General features: G+C 38.6%; 2 protein-coding genes across 2 annotated transcripts in view; one reads left to right on the top strand and one right to left on the bottom strand.

The window, feature by feature from the left end:
* The window catches only part of LOC139949253 (ATP-dependent RNA helicase DHX8-like), a 35,831-nt gene extending 30,642 nt beyond the window's left edge, over nt 1–5,189 (top strand). Inside the window, exon 21 of the mRNA XM_071947649.1 lies at nt 619–5,189. Coding sequence (XP_071803750.1) covers nt 619–841 — 223 coding nt within the window. The 3' untranslated portion in view covers nt 842–5,189. The remainder of the gene's footprint in view (nt 1–618) is intronic.
* A 91-nt stretch (nt 5,190–5,280) lies between these two features.
* The window catches only part of LOC139949255 (alpha-N-acetylgalactosaminide alpha-2,6-sialyltransferase 1-like), a 45,079-nt gene continuing 24,673 nt past the window's right edge, over nt 5,281–25,686 (bottom strand). Inside the window, exons 3-7 of the mRNA XM_071947651.1 lie at nt 20,831–20,987; nt 19,798–19,906; nt 19,100–19,209; nt 6,524–6,636; nt 5,281–5,498 (exon numbers count right to left, since the gene is read on the bottom strand). Of these exons, the coding sequence (XP_071803752.1) occupies nt 5,284–5,498; nt 6,524–6,636; nt 19,100–19,209; nt 19,798–19,906; nt 20,831–20,987 (704 nt within the window). The 3' untranslated portion in view covers nt 5,281–5,283. The remainder of the gene's footprint in view (nt 5,499–6,523; nt 6,637–19,099; nt 19,210–19,797; nt 19,907–20,830; nt 20,988–25,686) is intronic.

The raw sequence follows: 25,686 nt of genomic DNA, 5'->3' as shown, positions 1-25,686 counted from the left end.
GTCGCGGCCCACAATGAAGGTACCACTCTTTTAATCCCCTAATGTTATATAAGTTGAAACTTTTCCTATTATTTTGAATGTAATTTTAAATACCTCAGTGATAAGTGTCTCCTTCAGTTCTTTCCAGAAATGAGAAGTCTCCCAAATTCCGAAAATCTACTCCGCTGTAGTAGAATATAAAGCAAGACAAGTTCTCAAAAGAACATAATCTACCTAGCATGTACATACACACATGGTGTTGCCGCAAACCAAATATACTTTGATACCTCACCATGCGATGCCTCAAATCACATGTTGCCCCTACTGTTGTACAAAAGTTGCAAGATGCAAAATTTTGCATCTTTGGATTGATAGGGTTGTCAAATTGTCGTCTATACCAGTGCCCAATTTCATAGAGCTGCTTAAGCAGAAATATTGCTTATCAATTTTCTGCTTAGCATACAAGAGCAGGATACCACTAACTAATTGTATATGTTACATGCTAGTTTGGCTGGTAACCTTAGTCTGGTAAGCATACTTTTGCTTAGCTACTTTTTGTGCTTAAACAGCCCTACGAAATTGGGTCTATAAAGATATAATAACGATTTTGTAACCCAATCGTTATCAATCTCCTTACAGGGTCGTCTACCATGAGCTCGTCTTGACAACCAAGGAGTACATGAGAGAAGTCACTACCATCGACCCCAAGTGGCTGGTGGAGTTTGCCTCGTCCTTCTTCCGGGTGTCAGACCCAACCAAGTTGAGCAAGCACAAGAAGCAGCAACGTCTGGAGCCGCTGTATAATAAATACGAGGAGCCCAACTCGTGGAGAATCTCAAGACAGAGGCTGCGCCGAAACTAGACGAGTCTCAGAAGCATTCCCGGAGCATCAGACGTCAACTGTAAACCTCCTACTTTCTTACCATTGAATATTATCTGCACTGGTTTTGAAGGATGGATAAACTGTGCCATCTTGCAAGTTGTGATAACTTGTGGTGGACCTATCATATACAGTGCACAGGCAACCCTCCTACCAGGGTTTGCCCTAAACTTTTTTCATGACTGGCCGGGAATAGTGGGTGGCTTGTAAATGTAACCTTATATCTTTTTATAATGTTAAGTGTATTGAGGGATCAGTGATCCAGAATGCCCTTTATAAATACTGTTTGATTATCATTATTATTATTGCTTTTTCACTAGTCTATCATCTTTTTCACTCATCAATACTTCAAATGAAATAGGGAAGCTTTTCATTGCTGAACAAGCCAGCCGGACCACAAGAAGAGAATTGTGACTGGTCCTCAGTTGTTTTAACTAGCATTCATAAATACGTCAGACAGTTTGGTCATTCCTATTGATAGTGGGGGTGTTTAAACGAATGACCAGCTGGAGCTGTTTATATTCGGTTGTTTTGGGATAAGTACAGTATAGCCCACAACCTCGTTCCCATGGGTGATCGATCTCGCCTTGCCATTTTGGTCCATGAAAACGTGGATGAATACAACTACGCGCACAAATGCATATCTAAAAACTGTCAGTCATAAAAATGCAACACACGATACAGAGCTCAAGGAAAGGACGTCAGATAATGGATAAGTTTTACAGAGTTTCTCACTGTATTATGCCTGTAAAAAAAAAAAAAATTATGAGTAGGAATAAAGGAGGAGTGACTCATTCTTAAGCTGCCGTTTAAAACCTTGTAGGGTTGTGGCCGTGCGATAAAGGCCCTCGCCTTCGTCGAGGTAAATTATCAAGAACCAGGCCTCGGCGGGTTTAAACCACTACGTGAAAACGGATTCAACACACTTTGATTCCATTCATAAATACCTTTTCAGTCAAGAACATCAACACTTTTTGGTCAAAAAGTAAAATAAATGCAAAAATTATAATTGTTTAATGATTTCTTTCAACACAACATCCCTCCAGCTATGAAATGGTGAAGCCCTCCGACGCCCTCGGGTGAACAACTCCTTATATATAAGGGAATGCTGTGCGCGTTGCGCGTATCGCGTGATGTGGCACAACTGTTTCAGCCGTTGTTCTCGACCAATAGGAATGAAGAAACTATCTTTTAAGAACAGGTGCAAGCTCGCGTGTCACGCCCATGTTTCAACACTTTTTACTGGTCATAAACAAAGGTTTATACACACCCACGTGACGTGCTCTCCACCAATAGGAATAGCGAAACTGTCTGAGGTATTTACGAATGGGAATCAATGTGTGGTGAAGTGGTTTTCAAGTAGTGGTTTAATCCCAACGAGGCCTGGTTCTTGATAATTTTACCGAGAAGAAGGCTCGGGCCTTTATCGCACGGCCACGACCCTGCAAGGTTTTTAACTGGCAGTTTAAGAACTCGTCGCTACCCTTTTATTCCCTTATTTGTCCAGCGGACCACTGTTGATGGAGAACGCTGCCTACTTTCTGACAATTTCTGACAAAACCCATGTAGTGGATTGGTGTCAAACTGTTGACACTATTGGTAATTGGTAAAAGACTAGCCTTCACAGTTGGTGTATCTCAACATGTGCATAAATAACAAACCTGTGAAAATTTGAGCTCAATCGGTCTTCGAAGTTGCGAGATAATAATGAAAGAAAAAATACCCCTGTCACACGAAGTTGTGTGCGTTTAGACAGTTGATTTCGAGACCTCAAGTTCTAAACTTGAGGTCTCGAAATCAAATTCGTGAAAAATTACTTCCTTCTCGAAAAATATGGCACTTCAGAGGGAGCCATTTCTCACAATATTTTATATCATCAACCTCTCCCCATTACTCGTCACCAAGAAAGGTTTTACGCTAATAATTATTTGAGAAATTACCAATAGTGTCCACTGCCTTTAACTTGAGTTGGAAAATGTTACCAAAGAGTAGGAGGGTTACATGTAATCTGTTAATAATATTCAATGGGAGGGGATAAAACAGTCTGGGTATAATATAATATGAAAACCTCTGCATTCTGTAAATATTTGTTTAATGAGTTATGTGAAGCACACTTTGTAAAAAAGGTTTTTGGTCATTTTCAAGTAAAACGATCCCCAAAACAACACAGTGTAAATTTTTAAAGTTTGTTATTTTTAAAAGATTTGAAAAAGAACATACATGTAGGTCTGAAAATGGATTGTTCACATGTTTTCCTTTATTATGGATTAACACTAACAGTGCCTGGCAAATGGCAGAACTGTAATTCCCGCTTGGGAGTTTTACCAAGATCTTTGGAAATTAATACCAATCTTGGGAAGTTTGGAAAACATTCCATAAAAAGAAAAAATCTTGGAAATTATCGCTCAAGTGTCACAATTATTGTTTTTAAAGAATTTTTTTAAGTGTTTTTTATTTCAACTAAGATATAAAATGGAAGGTTTATGTTTGGTAATCACTCTTGAAATTATTTGTAATACAAACTTACTTGGTTTGAAGTACAGCAGCTTTCAATGGTACAAAGAAGCATTTTGAGAAGCATTTCCCTTTAAAGGGAAGGTACACCTTTGGTAATTGTCAGAAACCAGTCTTCTCACTTGGTGTATCGCAACATAAGCATAAAATAACAAGCCTGTGAAAATTTGAGATAAATTGGTCATCGAAGTTGCAAGAAAACGATGAGAAAAAAAACACCCTTGTTGAACAAATTTGTGTGCTTTCAGATAGGAATAAATGACTTTTGTCTAGAAGTCTTTTTTTTTTCTTTTTTAGTGAGAAATTACCTCTTACTCAAAATCTTATGCTACTTCAGAGAGAGCCGTTTCTCACAATGTTTTATCCTATCAACAGCTCTCCAATGCTTGTTACCAAGTCAGATTTTAAGTTAATATTTGTTTTGAGTAATTACTAAACGTGTACCTTCCCTTTAAAGATGCTATGTCAGATTTTTTGCCGATTTTACCCAAAAAGGTATTTTGATGGGGTAGAGAAAGTTGCAAGCTTTCATTTGAGCCATTGTTCAAAAAAGTCCGCCAATTATTAGTAGCAGTGAAATAAAGTGCTCAAAATTAGTTTTTGTCAGGATCCCGACATAATATCACGTGACCAATTCTTATGTGTTTTATAAGAAATGTTTTAAATTTTTGTCATGGTTCCTGACCATTAAACATGTTAAAAGTAAAAGTTAAATTTTGTTTTCGTTAGAGCAAGTGATACTCTTTGAAATACCATTCACTCAATTTTTTTTTTTAATGTTTGGGGCCAAAAATCTGACATTGCATCTTTAAGGTAATGTTCTTATGGAAAAAGATATCAGTTTTTATCCCCCCAATTTTGAATCTGAGAAAAGTTACTGTAATTTATGTTTCTCAGAGTGTGTATTCCAATTTTGGATTTTTCTCCCTGCATAGACATAATCACTCTGGATTTTCAGCAATGAAAACACACGACCACTTTTTGAAATGAAATTTTCACGCAGTAGTTTCATGTTTTTCTATATTTATATAGATTTAAAACAATAGAACAGTTTCAAAAATCAAAGGTTTACTTTTCCCTTTAAAATAATTCCCGGTTAATTTTGACAACTTCTCTCTGACGACATGTAAATGTACATTTAACTTATTTAAGCTCATACTTCTCGAGTAAGTCTGAATAAAATGAGTACCCAAACCTACTACAGAACAGTTACACTGTCATAAATTTTGATGATGTTTTTCTGACTAAAGTTTGCTATCCATGTCAACCATGAATAAATAAATGAAGGACCCTCTAAAAATGTGGCATGTGGTGTCGTGTCTGAGCAGTCTAGTTCACCGGACCCAAGCTCTGGTGTTGTAAGCAGCGGAGGGTGGGTTCGAATCCCACTCAAGACACTTGTGCCATTGAGGGAGGCATTGAACCATAACTGCTTTATCAACAGTTAGGAAGGTAGTGCTATCTGCTCTACCAGCCAGGCTCCTAGTGGATGATACCAATACCTACATCCTTATGGACTGTGAAGGGGATAACCCTGTTGCAGCCCCAGGAGTAGGTGGCACCGTGCCCCTGGTGACTGTTGATTTGGGTCGCTCCCCCCCAAATCAGTCAACTGTAGTCAAGTGGCCATCCTTGGCCTTGTGATGTTAGGGCGATTTCTCATAAAAAAAAGTGCAGTGGTAGATTCAGTGCAACTCTTCTATCCATTGGAAAAAACTCCTCCAAACCCAACCCCAATTGAACTAAATCAAATTGTTTATTGTAAAATAGGTAAAAAAACAACTTGTAAAATGTTTCTGAAACTTCCTAGAAACTAGAAACTATAGATTGAACTATAGGTTAAACTAGGGAGCATACTACATGGCTAAGTAAATGTTCCTATAGTGGAAATGAATTCCAGTTCACCAATGTCACTCGTCCCTTTTGAAAAGTCGCAAGATTCCCTCTTCGTGGAGTTTTTTCCAAAGAACTCGTTCCTTGTCAACGTCGTGCAGGGTCGTTAAGTTGTCCATGTGCATGATGAATTTGTCATCGTAGTAGTGCAGAGTGAATCGTTTGTCGTACCCAAATCCATATATGTTCACCTCGTCACATAAATGTAGGGCCATGATCACAACTATAGCACCTAAAATAAAAAGGAGTGGGGAGGTAAGGGCTTTATAGAGTTACAGTCGCTAACAATGTCCAATCAGTGACAAGCCCCGGTTTGAATCATGACAGTAAAGTCAGTTTGATATTGGACATTGGATATTCAAATAGGTTTGTACAGTGAATATCTACTTTGTGCACCGACATTGTGAATGTTGAATATCAATGTACAAGGTAGACAATCAACCTACATGTACACACCTATGTGAATGTGCAATGTCCAATATCAATGTACAAGGTAGACATTCAACCTACAAACCTATGTGAATGTGCAATGTGCAATATCTATGTACAAGGTAGACAATCAACCTACATGTACACACCTATGTGAATGTGCAATGTCCAATATCAATGTACAAGGCAGACATTCAACCTACAAACCTATGTGAATGTGCAATATCTATGTACAAGGTAGACATTCAACCTACAAACCTATGTGAATGTGCAATGCCCAATATAAATGTACAAGGTAGACAATCAACCTACATGTAAACACCTATGTGAATGTGCAATGTCCAATATCAATGTACAAGGTAGACATTCAACCTATACACACCTATGTGCAATGTCCAATATCTAACTAACTTAGCTGTCGTGTTTGAATCCCACCTTGGAGCTCGTTAATTTTTTTGTGGATTTTCAGTTCCTACCTGGGCTCAATTTCATGGCTCCACTTTATAATTAGCAAAGAATCAACGCTTATGGCAGGGCATTCTGCCCTTTTGTCAAGCAGAAATTATGGGTTAGCAGAGAATTTCTGCTTATGCGCAGGTGTAGTCAAAAACAAGCATAGTTCGCTGCACAGCTAGCGCAGAAATTTGGCGCTTAGCCTGTAAGAATGGTGATTACAAGCGGTCATAAATTAGGTTTTCCTCCCAAGAAAAACAAATCATTACAAGACAGAAAACTTTATTTCAACAAAATACTGCTCATTATTATAATCAAAATACAAGTAATTGCAATATTTTTTAACCCAAGTAGTTCCCCATTCCCATTTTGTACCTGTTGTTGGCCTGTAGGAAACTCCATCCATATATTTTGTGTAGACATATCGGAAGAAACTTGGGTGGATAATCTTCAGTTTGGACAGGTTAACGTTGGGTTTTCTCACAGTGCTGAAAAGAAGAAGATATAGTCCATTTCGAGTGAAATGCATTTTTGATTTCACAATGCAAGTAGTGGTAACTTGTTCAAGCATATCATCGGTCTTTGATACATTGTTTATTTTTGTTAACATTTACACCCTCTTTAAACGTAGAAAAAGATGAAAGGGACACGAAAGAACAACAAAACAATACACCAACAGGATTGTCTCCCAAATCAAAGCGTTTAAGAAAAAGGTTTATGTTGTACTTTCCACTTCTGAAGTTTGGAATGGTTTTTTATAATTATTCATTTAGAAAAAGGTAACTTTTCCACTCCAGAATCTCGTGCACCCCAACCAAATTGACTCATCACTACCCCCAACTAAAAATTACCCCCCTCTTCAAAACCATCCCATACCCATCCAAAATAAGCCCCACCCAGGAAAAAATTCCCATTGAGTCCCATTGATATTTTGAATGGATTCAATGGGATCCCATTGTTTCAATGGGATTCAATGGGATCCCCTGTGGATCCCATTAGATCCGGTTGAATATGTCCCAAATTCCACCCCAATCCCATTGTATCCCATTAATCCCATTCAAATTTTCAATGGGATCCCATTAAATCCCATTGATTTTTTTCAATGGGAATTTTTTCCTGGGCATCCACCTCACCAATCCCTTACCATACCACACCATCATCCCACTGACCCACATCCACCGTCCAAACAAATCTCCCTACCAAACTATTTATTAATGGCTCAATCATCACCTCTCCCCCCTCCCCCCCCCCCCCCCCCCCCGGAACTTGAAGAAAGAACACAAATTAAACAAATAAAGAATTGTTTCTCTCTGAAGAATGTTTCTGTATCCCCCAAGAGAAATGTTAAAATTTGACACCCCCCCCCCCTATGGCTTCTAATCTACTCCACCCATAGAGCTATATTATAGCTCTATTCCCCAAAATCTATAAAGTTGCCCATTTCTCCCCTCCACTCTATCATCCCACATCCCCGCAATCTCCCCACCATTGCCCCACCAACACATTGACCCACCATCATTTTTGATTATCATTGTTGCCACCGTGCCACACACACAACACACGAGCGCTCATTGCATACTGATTCACAGGATTATTGCCATTTCGCTGGTCCTGCACCCCGGCAGCGATAAAGCAAACCTGTGTACATTATCAATGGAGGGGTTTCCGTGCGTTCATTGCACATGTTGTCCTCAAATGAGGACATTTTTTCTGCACGTGATTTTGTACACGCCGTAGGCCCACGGAGCTCTTAGGAAAACGAGCATTTTGGAGGATTATACGGTACACTTTTCTTTCTGTCGGTGTTTGTTGGAGATGTCGAGGACGACAGTTTTGATGGTTTCCTGCTGCAGGAAGGTAGTTAAATAGTTGTTGTACTCGGGTTGTTTTAATACTTTTTAAAGGACAAACAAATTCAACGGCTGGCTTGTCAAGTTCTCCTCTATCTCAACATGTTTACTTGACCAGAATATTAAATGCCAGAAAAAAAATCTTAATTTTTTTTTCATAAAGAGCTAATAACTTAACTTACCCTATTTTGTATACTCTACAATTTGTATTTTACGACCCTGGCAGACTCAACAGTCAACATTATAATCACTCTTCTCTCAACAAATGTTATGATAGAGCACACTGCTAAATAATACTTTTGTAATTCGTACTTTTGTAATTGTCATGTCGTTGTGCACGTTGTGTTTTGTGGCTGGAAGAATGTTGTGAACCTTGTGCACATGTCGTTGTACATGTCGTTGTTGTACATGTCGTTGTGCACGTTGTGTTTTGTGGCTGATACCTCACAATTAGATTTGAGGTCTCGAAATCAAGCATCTGAAAGCACACAACTTCGTGTGACCCAAGGGTGTTTTTCTTTCATTTCGCAACTTCGACGACCAATATTGAGCTCAATTGATGTTGAGAAACAACCAATATAGTTAGTGTCCAGTGTCTTTATTAACAAGAGACAGAAGGCGGCTATCAAGCCGTTGTTTTATAAACCTGTATAATAAAGGGTCGTGGGTTCGAATCCCACCCGAGTAACATGCCTGTGATATTTTTTCACAGGACTCGGGAAAGTACTGAGTATACAGTGCTAACACACATCGGTGTATGGGTAAAAACCAAAATTAATATTCTGTATAATAAAGTTTGTTTTCATAGATTACTATCATTTGTCTTTACGTCATTATTATTAATTTTTGTTCATACACCAGGTTTCCCATATACTTAGTTGTACACAGAATTCCCAGTCCATTTATATGTTTTCCCTTTTTGTTTTGTCCTGGGTCTCTCGCTCCCCATGCCACCAAGTCACCCAAAATGGCACAAAACCAATTTCACCCAGTGGGTGCGTTCGTTTAGCTTCCCTGGGTCGACCCCGGTCTGTCCCGGTACGTTCGAATAGCTTTGACGGGCTCACCCGGGTCGTCAGCCCCCTGCTTGTGGGTGGGTCACTTGGGGGTGACCTGAGGTGCATGCTGTCACCACGAGAGGGCGAGTGTGATCGTTTGTTTAGCTCTTGTGCTTAACGAACGCATCCAGTATGATCTATATAGCGTGCTCTATTTTTCTGTCTGTGCACACACCCACACCGCATACCTCCGCGTATAAAATACCCCGAAATAGGCGGTCCAATCCATCCTCGCATAACGTACGTTACGATCGCAACCTCACCATTGACAATCTGCACAAACCAATGATTTAGAGTGGGGCAGACTGCTTGCTGTTTGTACCCACAGATTGCCCGATTTCCTAACGCGACGTGTTCCATTCGCTCGTGTACAAAACAACTCTGCAGGCGTGGTGCCCGCACTTGCTTGATTGCCTAGGGCTGAGGGGTCGTCCATTTCATTCGTGTACGTGTACAAAAAGTTTCGCCTAGAAACAATCAAATAAACCAGCCACTACGTTAAATAGACCGCCGTGTTCAGTTGGACCATACATACCACTAAAAACAAAGAAACTAAAAAGGCAGGGATAAAAAGGGTTCACAAACTGAGTTGTCTAACAGCTAAATTTGTTGGTGTATCCACTGAGCCAAAAATAGAAAAATAGATAAAAACATGCTTCAAAGACAAAACAAATGCCCCGAAATCCACCTTCAAATAATGCACAATATTTACTTTGTAGTAAATAGGCTTGCATGTATGATCGCACCATTTAAAACCAATATGGGGACATACCCGTGTGTACCCACCACTCAAAACCATTTGAGTGTTTGTGAATGGTGGTGGTACAATGAATGGGGTTGTAAAAATAATGGTTTTTAATGGTGTATTATCAGTAGGAGGGTTTTAAAGACAATGGGCACTATTGGTAATTGTCAAAGACCAGTCTTTTTACTTGGTGTATCTCAACATATGCATAAAATAACAAACTTGTGAAAATTTGAGCTTGATTGGTCGTCGAAGTTGACAGATTACTATGGAAGAAAAGAACACCCTTGTCACACGAAGTTGTGTGCTTTCAGATGCTTGCTTTCGAGACCTCAAATTCTAAACTTGAGGTCTCGAAATCAAATTCGTGGAAAATTACTTCTTTCTCGAAAACTACCTTACTTCAGAGGGAGCCGTTTCTCACAATGTTTTATACTATCAACCTTTCCCCATTACTGGTTACCAAATGAGGTTTTATGATGATAATTATTTTGAGTAATTACCAACAGTGTCCACTGCCTTTAATGTGAAAAGTGATGATAACCAAACGTACACTGTAAAAAGTATCCGTATTTTAACAATCGAGGCAGACTTTGCCTGTAATGCGTAGAGTAAACACAATTGCAAAGTACATGTACGGACCAAGTCGTGAGTTTGTACTTTTCAAAAAAAAAAATTGTTTTTGTTTTTTTCCGGCAATGCCGACCAGGTGTATTGCTGCTGAATGCAGAAAAACACTTTTTGAAATGCACCAACTCACGACTTGGACGTACATGTACTTTGCACGTGTGTTTACTATACGCATTGCAGGCAAAGTCTGCCTCGATTGACGCCACAAAAGGGGTAGGCGGAGTCAGCCTCCCAAACAACTTTAAATTTTTCTTAAACATATAAATCGTGACAAACAATTACTAAACAAATTGTTTTATTGTTCGTAAGCATAAACTGTTATGTTTGAAGAACAAAAAAATTTTTTTTAGATGACTTTAAGTAGTTTTGAATATTTTTGTTGACGGGTCACCGTTTCTGCATCGAAAAAAATGTCCATGTAGTTTTGTGTTCAACAACGACTTACATAAATAAATGAAACGACAAAATCTGTGAACATTTGGCTTAAATGCGTCAGTCAGGAGAACAAGGTGAATACCCGATATGTACAGTTCTTGGGCATGTTAACATTATTTGGTCTCAGCCTAGCCTTGATTCAAGGCTATTGGCGTAGTGTGCCCCGGCCCAGTGCGGCACGATTCGGCAACAACTACATGCATTTTTAGTCCAGCTGTCCTGCCATTCAATCATTTTTAGTCCAGCTGTCCTGCCATTCAGACCAATGCACATCAAATTGCCACTCTAGGGTCAACCATTCCACCACAAAGTTTAGGGATACCTGTGGAAAAAACTATTTGGTAGTTTCATAAAGCTAACTAACAATAACATACCATTTGATGAATGGATACACAGTCAATTCACAATGCAAAAAAAACAAAACATTTGAGCAAAATGTTTTTGAATGGTCAGTCTTGGCAGTATGAGGGTTTGTAAAAAGCAACTTACTTGTACAAACCATTGCCCCGCCATTGCCCTAACATCATTGCCCCCACCATTGCCACAGCATTGCCCTAACATCATTGCCCCATAATATTGCCACAGCGTTTTAACCCTGATTCACCCACCACCTACCTACCTACCTACGTACCTATCTACCTACCCCGGCAGCGACAATTGAGGAATTTACACACGTTTTCCTCAACTGAGAACATTGTTGTTTACACGTGTCTTTTTGTACACGTGGTATGCGCACGAAGCTCCTAGGAAAACAAGTATTTTGGAGGATCATACTTTCGGGTATGCTGCATGGTGTTCACACTGGGAAGCAGTGCGCATCAAATCTCCCATATCGGAGATTCACTGTGCACCCGGACGGTCCAGACGGTGCAAAAGTTTTTACGCGCCTTACTCGGTCACCGTCGCACGCCGTTCGCTCGTATTCATTGCAAAAAAAGTGCATGCGGACCCCGCTTAAAGCCTTTGGACACTACACTTCGTCGTGTATCACAACTATAAAATAACAAACCTGTGAAAATTTAGGCTCAATCGGTCATTGGATTCGGGATAAAATAACGGGAAGTTACCCACCCTTGTTTACGCACGTTTCGCCGTGTCATGACATATCGAGAATTGATAAATGTTTTAATGTTTTCTCAAATTTTTAAGTATTTCATGGAGTATTAGGACTATTTCAAGAGAAGTCTTTCACCACTATAGCCTTCTGTAAACCCTGTAAGTTATTTGTAAATCTGTGAACTTTTTTTTTTTTTTTTTTTTTCTGTACCGAAAGGGTCCAATGGCTTTAAGGGAAAATGTAATTATTCAAATCTTATTGGATTATCTATGTATTTAATTTTAGTTTATTGAAATATCTAAATTGTTTACGGTAATAGTTCTTTGTGTAAGATGACAAAAGTTCCATTAACTTTACAAACAACAGTGATCAGAAAAGCTGAGTACCACAATGATACTTTTATTATCCGGCTTTAATTTTTGACGAAAATAATTTGAGTTCTGAAGGGTAATGCTAAAGGTCTCCGGCCTCCAGGTATTCCTTGGCGCCAATTATCTTGCAGTGTAAACCCTGTAAGTTATTTGTAAATCTGTGAACGTTTATTTCTTTCTGTTCTGAAAGTGATAATGGCTTTAATAAAGCTACCAGTATAGCTAGCATAACGTGCAAAATGCGAAATACTCAAATATAGGGTATACTTTATAAATTCTACTATTTCGAGGGGATATTTTTCCAAGCTTATCCCATCAAACACAATTAAAACATGTAAGTGTTCTAAAACACCAAGTTTTTAAAACTATCATTTGAATGTTTTTTTTTCCCTTTCTATTTTTAATATAATTTATACAGTTTTTACACAAATTACTCGGTTTACTCGTCAAATCCGTCAGTTTTCTCGTCTTGATCTTTTATTCTGTCTGTCCTAGACCAGTCTTCTCACTTGGTGTATCTCAACATTATGCACAACATGACAAAACGTGTGGAAATTTGAGCTCAATTGGTCGTCGAAGTTGCGAAATAATAATGGAAGGGGAAAAAACCACCCTGCTCTGTCACACGAAGTTTGTGTGCTTTCCATTAACTTTGCTTGATTTTGAGACCTCAAATATTTTACTGAGAAATTACTTCTTTCTCAAAAAGATACGCTACTGATGCTAACAATGATTTTGAGTGATATTACTAATAGTGTCCAGTGCCTTTAAGGGCAATATTATGGCGAGATGACAGGCTTCTTTATTTTTGTAACCCTTTCAGCAAATTGTATCGTTATAGTTGGTCCAACTTGAGAACAAACTTTGGCCACACACTCCAAAAATGCATCCTTGTGGCGCGTTATTTTGTTCTTTCCCTAGACAAACATTTCCTTGTGGAGACTGACACTTTGTCTGCATACTACTAACATTCTACCCCAATTTCTTGCGTCATTTTGGTGGGGCTCTCTCTCATCAACATTAGCGGATAATCTCGGCGGACATGAAGACGTACCAAGTTTATATAATACATAAAAACGGGGCGAGCGAGCTCAATCCATCGAGTGAGATGTTTTGTCCGCGAATTTGGAGACATTTCTACAACCTCCTGTTTGTGGTAGGGGGTTTCAACGCGAATGATTAAAACACGCACGATTCAGTGGTTCACTTCGGCAACAGTCTCAGCGACCACGATGTGTCGATTTGCGCACGTTGCTACGGGAAGTGAGTCTGAACCACACATTGACACTTTGTCCGCGTATTTAGTGACAATTCTCTTGTTTTTCTTGCGTGTCTTTAGGGGTTTCATTGATTGCTTTAAAACCAGTCATTGTGGGGTTCAACAACAGCTACAGAAAACAATCTATGCAATCGTCGTTTTGTGCACGTTGCTATGAGAAGTGAGCTGGAACCACATAATGACTTTTTGTCCGCGTATTCGGAGACAATTCTACTGCAGTCTCGTGCGTTGCATGGGTTGAAAATTAATGTCACTGTGTGGGTTCGACAAGGCAATCAAACTCAGCGACAACGAAGCGTCACTTTGTGCAGAAGATCAGAAGATAATTAAGAATCAATGTGTGGTGAAGAGGTTTTCAACTAATGGTTTAATCCCAACGAGGCCTGGTCCTTGAAAATTTTACCGAGACGAAAATAGAAGTCGAGGTAAATTATCAAGAACCAGGCCTCGGCGGGTTTAAACCACTAGTCGAAAACCGAAATACCCTTTCGGTCAACCATCAACACTTTTTGGACAAAAAGTAAAATAAATGCAACTAGAATATAGTGTTTGTAGAAACAAACACAAGGTGTTTGGATATCGTCAGGGTCAGTGTTTGAGTCGATGAAATAAGTGTTGTTAATAGCTCGTCAAAATGCAAAGATATTTTTTTCTCTCGATGTGTATTATGGTAATTTAGAATAGGGCTGTTGCTCGAACAACTAACAATTAAAGGAACACGTTTCCTCATGAGGCGCCAACTATTTACAAATAATTCATTATTTAACCATTATTTAATCTTTGTTTACAAATAATCAGTTTTTCACAACACAATTACTCATGTTTGGAGCATTGTAGGTTCCAACAGCCGGTGTTGAAGTTTTTTTATTGTCATTTATGAGCTAGCAACTATTAGCTCCCCATTTAACTGTTTACATCTGTTTTCATAAATATAAAAGTCATAAAAAAAACTTATTAAGTTTTTTGGATGACTTTTATAGTTTTTTGATGACTTTTATATTTATGAAAACAGATGTAAACAGTTAAATGGGGAGCTAGTTTTATTTGTAATGTCAAAAGTTGCACTAATAGTTGCTAGCTCATAAATGACAATAAAAAAAACGTCCACACCGGCTGTTGGAACCCTTGATAATGCTCCAAACATGAAAATTCACAAATACAAACCAAGGTGAAAATTTTAGCATGTGAACTTTTAGTGCACCCCAGTTAAAATCTAGGGACGAAGGCTTGAATCGTGTGGATTGATTGTTCAGACCCTACGTGATTGTTTGGGGTTTCCCTCTATAATGGTTGCCTACCACATCTAAAACTGACATTTCTTAACCACTACACGAGTATCTTCAGGTATATGGCTCTTTCGAAAAAGATTCATAAAGAAAAACTTTACATGTAGTGGTTGTATATTTACAAACACTAATTGTTCGGTGTAAAACTTTTTAAATCAAAGCTTAACCCCTTTAATCCTAACCCAATGTGTTTTATAAAATTGGTGGGATTCGAACCTACAAGGTTTGCACTGCTGGAGCAGATCTCTTACCGCTGCTAGAGTAGGGCCCAATTTCATAGAGCTGCTTAACGGTCGATTTTGTGCTTACTGGGCGCACCTAGCATTTTTTTCATTTCATAGCCTTGCTTAAGACAAGTCAAAAGGTCAAGAGAAGGTCACCAACATCTCCATTTTTATGAAGTACGTAAAGCTCTTTCGTATGATGTAAAGATTGACAAAATAGATTATGTGGTTGAGGAAATATGAACTTATTAAATACTGACGCCTGTAGAAGAGACTAACTTATTGCAAAGGGGCTGACTACGTTTACGTCTTATACATCGAAAAATGGCACGATCACAACGGAAAACTGATCGGTGACAAGAAGTTAGTTTACCCTTTCTTTTATTAGGCCCTACTATCTCATGAGTTGTGGAGGGGTGTTCGGGTGGATCTATATGTAGCCTGAACATCTGACAATTCCGTCAGAGAGTGATCTCGATTCTCGAACCAAAGGCAATGTTTTTGTTTTTCTGCACTACAAAGTTGCCACGGTCGCTTTTCAATGGATTTTTTTTTTCCTAAATCAAAAAAAAAAAAAAAAAAAAAAAAAAAAAAAGGAACATTTTGAGGCATGGCAATTCTTAAATACAAAAAATCTCTCTTATAAGTTATCATGTACTTACACGATAAGAGATAGATTTTGTTTTATTTATTTGGCGGCAACACACTTCCGTATTAATTTTAAAGGAACACGTTGCCTTGGATCGGTCGAGTTGGTCTTTGAAAAGCGTATGTAACCGTTTGTTATAGAATGCATATGATTAGAAAGATATTTTAAAAGTAGAATATAATGATCCATACAAGTATCACTCAAAATTGCGTGGGGTTCCTTTTACCTCGTCGACAAACACAGTCGGCCATTTTATGGGAGTCAAATTGACTCCCATAAATGGCCGACCATGTTAGTTCGCAAAGTAAAAGGAATCCCACGCAATTTCGAGGCAAATGTGTGTGGATGATTGTATTCTACTTTAAACATCTTTCTAACCATATGCATTATATAACAATGGTTACAAACGCTTTTCAAAGACCAACTCGACCGATCCAAGGCAACGTGTTCCTTTAATATCTCTCTGTAGTTATTATTACAAACAGACTTGTCTTTACCAAAACCTAGTTGGACGGATCAAACTTCCCGACAGGGAGTGGCAGGGAATGGTCAGTGAGTGGGAGGGGCCAAACACCTCGGCAGGTCGGATTCTAGATCTTACTGGACTAGAAACCTGATTGGCTTTTTTTTAATTTTATAAACTACAGGTGTCTGGTGATATGGCGTAATACTGACCAAGGCTACAAGGTTGCCATTTTTATGGTCAATTCCAACGTGTAATATAGAGCCATTCAACGGTTCCGGATTTTCTCCTAAATGATTATGTGGACTTAGGAACTTTAAAGGGATATTCATCATTTGGTAATAATTGTTAGATTTTTCGATGGATTTGTAGTATGAGATCAGTTGACTTCAGTCACTTTTAGCTATACGATTATCGGCCCTTCTTTTCGAAACCACGGCCTCGGCTCCAGATTCGGCTCAGGCTAGCTTGGTCCCGCGGTTGTTTGATGCGCGTGCTTTGCGTACGTGATCAGGGTTTCAGACGAGAGAACGGAGCCTGAAGCCGAATCCAAAAGCCGAAGCCGTGTATTCGAAAAGGGCCAAAATATCCAACCATCTAACATCAACAGTTTACAAAGAAAAAACTCAGCTTCTTCAAACAGATTGACCCTTGAAAACTCAAATTATGGTGGCTCGTTATGAAGCCTAGGTACCAGACTGGTTACCTTTGGCGTACAACATCTTGTACAAACATTGCAAATTGCAAAATTTAACAAAATTCTTAGTAAAATACGTAGGTAATTGTTTAACCATTGGTTTGTTTGTATGCTTCAATTAGAAGATACCAATACGGATGGCTATCATTTAGCTCACTTTTAATGATTCTAGGCTCATAGTGATGTATGCGGTTTCCTTGCAAGTATTTATACATGACACATGAACCTGTATATCTTGTTTGTTTTTAAAGTATGACGTCAGCGTAAACATTAAACCTCTCAATGGTGTCACGAGACAGTGTTGTTTTTACTGTCAATAGTTCGTTTGTATTATGTTGTGTACCCCATTTCGTTAATTATTACGTAATTTACTGTGACGACAGCAAAGTAGATGAGAAACTCCAGTCCATGGTGTGTTTTATAACACACCTTGGTGGTCCAAAAACAATAAAGTTATTTTTTAGGGTTTCAATTGATTCAAGACCCGAGCCAGTTGGCCTATGCCTTAATAGCGCTATTAAAGCCATTGGACCCATCGGTACAGAAACAAAATAAAAGTTCACAGATTTACAAATAACTTACAGGGTTTACAGAAGGTAGTGGTGAAAGACTTGTCTTGAAATATTATTCCATAAAATGCTTTACTTTTTGAGAAAACACCAAAACAATTATCAATGGGCCATATTTTTGACCGTGTGAGGGCGCTCTCAATCACTTCCGGGGGTATATTCATTCATATGAAAGGGCAATATTTAAAGGGTTATATTCATTCATACCCAAAACAGTTTTTAAAGATTGGAACACATTACCACCACAGGCATCTAATCCATCACAGACAATAAGACTTTTAAATGAGCCGTTATAATCCACCTCTAAAGCAAATTGAAACTACGGCGCAACAAAAGTGACAGAACGCCTTTTAATTTGTGCAGGGCGAATCGCGTGTACCCCCGGAAAGGATAAAAATACTATTTATAGCGCCCTCTCGCGGTCAAAAATAAGGGGCATTCTCGATATCGATAATAACGGATTTATTTTAAACACATGTCGCGGGTGACGGGATCCGGTGTTATCAACGCAGTACGGTCGTAGATAAAACCACAAAATGTACGTTTGACGAAAATATACAATAAATTCGATTTGAACCAGAAGACAAGGTCAAAAAGGGGTCATGTCTGTGAGGCGTGTAGATCAAAAGTTATGATTTTTTGAAAAAATAAACTTTGAATTAGTGTATCTCGTCAACTGATGACGTCATCGTGACGTAACAACTTTTGTATCATCTACTGGTTATTGTCTACCTGTGTGCAAAGTTAAAACTTAATGCAATCTTCGCATCTATGCTTTTTCTTGCGGACAATCGACAGCGAGAGGAAGAAATAACGAGCCTGTGAAAGTTTGGGCCCAATTGGTCATTGAAGTAGCGAGAAAATGATGAAAGAAAAAACACCCTTGTTGGACGAATTTGTGTGCTTTCAGATAGGCGTAAAAGGCTTCTAGCTAGAAGTCTTTTATTATTTTAGTGAGAATTACCTCTTTCTAAAAAATCTATGCTACTTCAGTGGGAGCCGTTTCCCATAATGTTTTATACTATTGTAACACAAAAATCCCGTGTCAATCACAACAATACTGAGCAAAGAAACACAATTAAATCCGGTATTTCAGCTTGAATTCAAGGCTTGAATCTCTGACCGTTTTATTCCAGACGGACGTCTGATATTGAAAGCACATTTCTAGACTAATCTTCACTCGTGTACAAGAATCCAGCTAGGAGACGCTTCCCAGGCCGAACGGGTATCCAAATCTTCCAGCAGGGGGCTCGCTACAACACAGCTCCACAAGGTGCCGTGTTATAGCGCCCTCAAGGAGGGCTGCCCAGACACGGGGCTCCCACCGGGCTCGTGTCAGAGCGCCCTCCCCTCATCGGCCGACTCCACTCCGGAGTCGTGCCGACGCCCCCTGCTGACGGATTGGGACGATCTACAATGCTCGCTACCAAGTCAGTTTTAAGTGAATATTTGTTTTGCGTAATTACCAAACGTGTACCATCCCTTTAAAAATAATATTACAGAATTCACAAGGTGTTCGGAGCTTATGACTCTTCACAGAGAAACAGTGTATAGAGTTCATATAGAAAACAAATTTCATTCAAAATGTACAAGGTTTACTACTTTACGAAGAGTTAACTGAAATTAAAAGGAACTTACTATGTTTTTTTATCTCCCCTGAGAGCGAGTGGTGGATCGATGTCTTTAACCATATGCAGAGCGTATGCTACGTCAAACGATTTGAACATGGTGTACAGGGACGTCACATTCTAAATAAAAATACCAACAACAACAACAACAACACAACAACAACAATAACAGCAACAGCAATGAAAGTAAATATTGTTTTAAATCTTGCAAATAAAGTACAAATTGTGATATTGTAACTCTCTTCTTTTTTTACCCAAAGATCAAAGTCAATGATGAAAGAGATAGTCTGGCGCCGTGCTTGAATGGCAAACTTTGCAATGGAACCCCGACGAACATGTTGGACACCGGTAAGTCTCAAAAACCAGCTTGACTTTGTCTTCATGTTAGAAGTGAACCTTTGACCTCATGTAGCACAAAAGGAACTAAGCACGGCAACACTTGGCTTGCCAGATTAAGGTTAATAGCCAAAATACCATGTCACAATTTGTGACTGATCCAACTCATTTCTGCTCAAGTTCTGATAAGTTCTGCTATAAAGCTGCTCTATGAAAGCACACTTCACTACTTAGCTTAGCGGCAGCCAGGGGATCACCTTAAAGGGACGTATTCTGTTTTATTTAAGATTTCAAAATAGTAAACCACAATGATGTAAACAGACTAGAGTAATTTTTGTATCGATTTATTGCTTGATTGGAATCTGACCCCACCTCATCTTTGACATCAAAAGTGTGCTCTGATTCGGGGAAGAATGTATAAAAAGTGGTCTTCTTGCCAACATCCTTGACGTGGTGTTCTCCTGAAATTGCCCTGTTTAATCTGAAAACCGAAAAATACAAAACATGGAGATAAAAATCAAGTATAAGGAAAGTGTTTGAGCCTAATTTAAATGTGTGCATAATTCGATTCTTCAGATTGTTTCGACTTCATTGTATTCGAAAGACTATAGGTATGTCAAATGTCGCGTGTGCCTCAAGAAATTCTGCGCACAGAATACATTTTCCTCATTTATCACAAAATCGTGAAAGACGATAAAAAATGCCACATGGTGTGACCTCATTTGAGTTTTATTTCCGGTTCAGACCGGGAACCTAACGTTATCGATTCAACAAATTATAGAATTATAAAATTAGATTTTTGTGAGCTAAAACAATTTACAAACTAAGAAAACAGTACATAGAATGTGACTCCATTTTACATTGACTTCCAGCTCAAGCATAAAGATGAAATTTTTTCTTTGACACAATCATAACTCCTAAACCGTATTTTTGATTGTTGTCATCTGTACGTCATCAGAAAGGGTTCCGAAGCTTATCAAAAATAGCTACACAAAGTGTGGACCAATTTGATCGTATTTTCCGTTCAAGTGGATGTTTATTCTTTGAAAAATAAACAGCTGCATTTCCTTTGCCAATTGTTGGATTAACAAATCATCGTAGTTTTCTCTTCAAAATTTAACAAGTGCTACACAGAGTGTGAGCCAGTTTGACTTGAATTTCATTTTAAATCGGAAGATAAAGTTTTATGTTGGAAAAAATCTAACCCTTAGGTGAAATGACACGAACACCTGGTTTCTGTAGTAAACAAAAAAATTATGTCTAGTTTCTACTTTCGTTGTCATTTGCTTCATTTGGTGTGAATCAAAATCAAGAGATAAACAAATGAGAATTTCCCGGGATTAGCCCATAATAAATATAATAATAAAAAAAATAAAAAAAATTATTGTGGAAATAAAATGTGTACCTGAAGACGTAGTCGTGACCTTCGATTTCCTTTCCTGCTTCGGATCCATTCAGGATCCCTCCACACCCAACAACTGCACATTTGATGCACTCCTGACCGGAGCCGTGTAGCGGAAGCTCCGGATTGAGGAATGAAGTGTGGTTCAATATTTCAACGACTGTATTAAACCAAAGGAGAACACGATGCGAATTCTATTCTTTGTATTTCAAGTCATATGCACATTTATTTCCTACCTTCCATTAAAAATATCGACAATTACATTTACTACGGAGTAAAGCAAAAAACAAACCAACAGTAAACGTGTAACAAACAGAGTATGGGCTGTTTTGATAAGCAGAATCTTGTACAAAACAACCAGACAGACAAAGAAACAAATTAAACATAATATAGACATGCAGACAACAATAATGACAGGTGAACAAAAGGACGCAACGATTTAATATTAATTTTTGTTGCTATTTTTGTAGCGACAAGATGACAGAACAGTATAAGCAAAAGCGATATAAAACTAGACATTAGGTGTTTGTGAACAAACACAAAGCTGTTCCGTGTTCTTTTGCTTGGATTATGTGCTAAAATTACCAAGGAGTCTATAATTAAAAAAAGTTTGAAAATGTTGAATAGTGTCTTGAGTTATGGTGCCACTTCTGGTTAACCCGGAAGTAGAGGTCGACATGGGGTCACGGTAACCTAAGGCTAATCTCCAATGCCCAAGGAGTCTCTAACTTAAAAAAGTTTGAAAATCGATATTGTCCCACATTGGGTTGACCCAGAAGTAGAGGTCAACTTGAGGTCACGGTTTTTCAAAATTAATCTCCAATCCCAAATGAGTCTATAACTACAAACAGTCCAAAAAATTGCCGTGTACTTCTTGAGATACGGTCCCACATCCGGTTGACCCGGAAGTAGAGGTCAACTTGAGGTCACGGTTTTTCAAAGTTTTTTATAACGCCTAAGGGGTCTAGAACTAAAGAAAGTTTGAAAATCAGTTGTATAGTACTTGAGATATGGTCCCACTTCCGGTTGACCCGGAAGTAGAGGTCAACTTGAGGTCACGGTTTTTCAAAGTTTATTTTTAACGCCTAAGGGGTCTAAAACTGAAAAAAGTTTGAAAATCGGTTGTATAGTACTTGAGATATGGTCCCACTTCCGGTTGACCCGGAAGTAGAGGTCAACTTGAGGTCACAGTTTTTCAAAGTTTATTTATATCGCCTAAGGGGTCTAAAACTAAAAAAAGTTTGAAATTCGATTGTATAGTATTTGAGATATGGTCCAACTTCCGGTTGACCCGGTAGTAGAGGTCAACTTGAGGTCACGGTTTTTCCAAACTAATCTCCAATCCCAATGAGTCTTTAAATACAAGCAGGGTAGGAATCGGCCGAGTACTTCTTGAGATATGGTGCTACAAAGATTTCCAAATTGAATATGCAAATGAGGGTCACGTGGTTAATTAGTTAAGAATTTTAACATTTTTTAATATTTTAAGTAAAGCTTATGTTCTAAGCTTCAATTTGGTATAATAAACTCACTCTTTCGTATTATAGTTTAGGAGATTAGGCTTAAAGAAAAAACGTGTACAAATGCAATGGGGTTTTGGCGAGAAAAAAAGAATAATAATAATAATAACTAGACATTAAGTGTTTGTGAACAAACACAAAGCTGTTCCGTGGTATTTTGAATGGAGTATTTGCTAAAATGATAAAGGAGTATATAACTGCAAAAAAAGTTGGACAAATGGGTGACGGACGCCCAGGGAGTCTCTAACTGAAAAAAAAAATTGAAAATCGGTTGTGTGGTTCTTGAGATATGGTCCCACAACCGGTTGACCCGGAAGTGGAGGTCAACGTGAGGTCACGTTTTTTCAAAATTAATCTCCAACCCCTAACGAGTCTATAACTACAAACACTTTAAAAATTGGCCGTGTAGTTCATGAGATATGATGCTGCAAAGATTTCCTAATTAAATATGCAAATGAGGGTCATGTGGTTAATTTAATAAAGAATATATATATTTTTTACAATTGACCCCTTGCACGCGCGTCCACGCGGCGATTGATGCCAAGCTACCCATATTGTATCTAGCAGGGTTGCCGCGCGAAGTGCTGCATCCCGCTAGTGTTTATTAAATATTGTAAGTTGTCAATAGAGGGCGGTATATAAGATGAGTGGTCTACTCTACATACATACAACATCTCCTTTTTACTAGTCAAACCTTCAGTTGAAATATTTATCACAAGAAGTTCAATTAAAAAGTTAAATAAATGTAAACAACTAATATTTGACTCAGGATTTTGATTTGTTGGTTTCTTGAGTTCATGTCAGTATTTTTATAGTCCAAATTGTCAGGTGACAAGCTACTTAAGGATAAAATCCTTGTATTTGGTCGGTGGTTAGATGTTTGATCTAGAACGAGTGGATTTCACTGAACTCTTTAACCACCAAACTCTGCACTTACGATCACCATTTTCGGATTACTGTGCAAGCACGGAATACAAAGTGCGAGCTTGGAAGCACACAAACAAAATAAATCCCTGCTTAGTAGTCTATTTCGCTTGACGTAAGTGCAGAAAACACTGCTTCTGCTTAGCACTGAATATTTGCTTCCAGAGCAGAGCATATTTGGCCCATTCGCACAGGATTTTTCAGTATGCAAGTTCCCATCATGATAGGCCTAGGTGACTAGTGAAATTTACTACACGACTAGTCGCACCTCAAACCCAACTACGACACTTGTCGAGATAAATTACTGATTCTCAAGATTTGTGCCGCAATGTGCTGCAAGCGCAACATTAATTATGTTGCGATTAGTAGTAAGCAACACAACTGTTTCACCAAACAGGTAGTCGGGACTAGTTTTGTAGTCAACGTGTGTGCACGGAACATACCTATAGTTTGCGAAACAAAACTCAACACATGGCTGATGTGAACGGCTATGGTTATCATATCCGTATCTGTATCTGTATCCGCACGCTTGCGAAACCTCTAATAATTTGTAGTCGCGACTTTAACACTTAAGCACACTTATAGTTTAGGAGATTAGGCTTAAAGAAAAAACGTGTACAAATGCAATGGGGTTTGGCGAGAAACAAAGAATAATAACAATAACTAGACATTAGGTGTTCGTGAACAAACACAAAGCTGTTCCGTGTTCTTTTGCTTGGATTATGTGCTAAAATGACCAAAGAGTCTATAACTGAAAACAAGTTTGAAAATGTTGAATAGTGTCTTGAGTTATCGAGCCACTTCCGGTTGACCCGGAAGTAGAGGTCGACATGGGGTCACGGTAACCTAAGGCTAATCTCCAATGCCCAAGGAGTCTCTACCTGAAAAAGTTTGACAAATCGCTATTGTCCCACTTAGGGTTGACCTGGAAGTAGAGGTCAACTTGAGGTCACGGTTTTTCAAAATTAATCTCCAATCCTCAAGGAGTCTTAAACTACAAACAGTCTAAAAATGGGCCGTTTACTTCTTGAGATATGGTCCCACTTACGGTTGACCCGGAAGTAGAGGTCAACTTGAGGTCACGGCTTTTCAATAACTCCTAAGGGTTCTAAAACTGGAAACAGTCTAAAAATGGGCCGTTTACTTCTTGAGATATGGTCCAATTTCCGGTTGACCCGGAAGTAGAGGTCAACTTGAGGTCACGGTTTTCAACGTTTATTTTAAGACCTAAGGGGTCTAAATCTGAAAAAAAATTGAAAATCGGTTGTATAGTACTTGAGATATGGTCCCAATTCCGGTTGACCTGGACGTAGAGGTAAACTTGAGGTCACGGTTTTTCAAAATTAATCTCCATCCCCAAGAACTCTATAACTACAAACTACAAACTACTTAGAGTAAAGCTTATGTTCTAAGCTACAATTTGGTATAATAAACCCACTCTTTCGTATTATGGTTTTGGAGATTAGGCTTAAAGAAAAAACGTGTACAAATGCAATGGGGTTTTGGCGAGAAACAAAGAATAATAATAACTAGACTTCAAGTGTTTGTGAACAAACACAGAGCTGTTCCGTTTTTAAATTTTCAATGATCATGGGGTCTATAATTGAAAAGAAACTGAAGATCGGTTGCATGGTTCTTGAGATTGGTCCCACTTCCGGTTGACCCGGAAGTAAAGGTCAATTTGAGGTTAAGGTAATCCAAGTTCAATCTTTAGGGTTCAAAGGGTATATAACTGAAAAGAACTTGAACATTGGTTGTGCAGTTCTTGAGATATGGTTCCACTTCCGGTTGACCTGGATGTAAAGGTCAACTTCGGTCACGGTCATCCAAGTTTAATCTTTAATGATCAATGGGTCTAAAACTGGAAATAAATGAAAAAATCGGTTGTGTTGTGCTTGAGGTTAGGTCCCACTTCCGGTTGACCTATAAATAAAGTTCAACATGGGGTCACGGTAATGAGAGTTCAATCTTCAATGCTGAAAGGGTCTATAAATGAAAAGAAATTGAAATTTGGTTGCTTAGTTCTTGAGATATGGTCCCACTTCCGGTTGACCCGGAGGTAAAGGTCAATTTGGGTCACGGTAACCAAAGTTCAATCTTTCGTGCTCGATGGGTCCACAATTGTTAAGAAATTAAAAATCGGTTGTGTAGTTCTTGAGATCATTAATCTATGACATTCCCTCATCAGCAGGATACATCATTTATGTTACTTTGAGAGTTTCCTGTTTGGCAGTGCTCTTCGTCTCGAGACTGGTCTCGGTATATAAGAGACAGCACAAACCCTACTATTTTATGTGGTTCAGAAGAAAATTATTTCTCTTCTATACTATAATGATTGTTGATTCGCTGGGCGCCACAATGTTTTCCGTCAAGTGGCGCCCGCACCCTGCTGAATCGATGCGTCCTAGGGTTAGG

The sequence above is a fragment of the Asterias amurensis genome, chromosome 16 (genome assembly GCF_032118995.1).
Source record: "Asterias amurensis chromosome 16, ASM3211899v1".
NCBI classification, from domain to species: Eukaryota; Metazoa; Echinodermata; class Asteroidea; order Forcipulatida; family Asteriidae; genus Asterias; species Asterias amurensis.
Note: the sequence above shows the minus strand (reverse complement) of the source record. Positions and strands in the feature narration are given on the sequence as shown.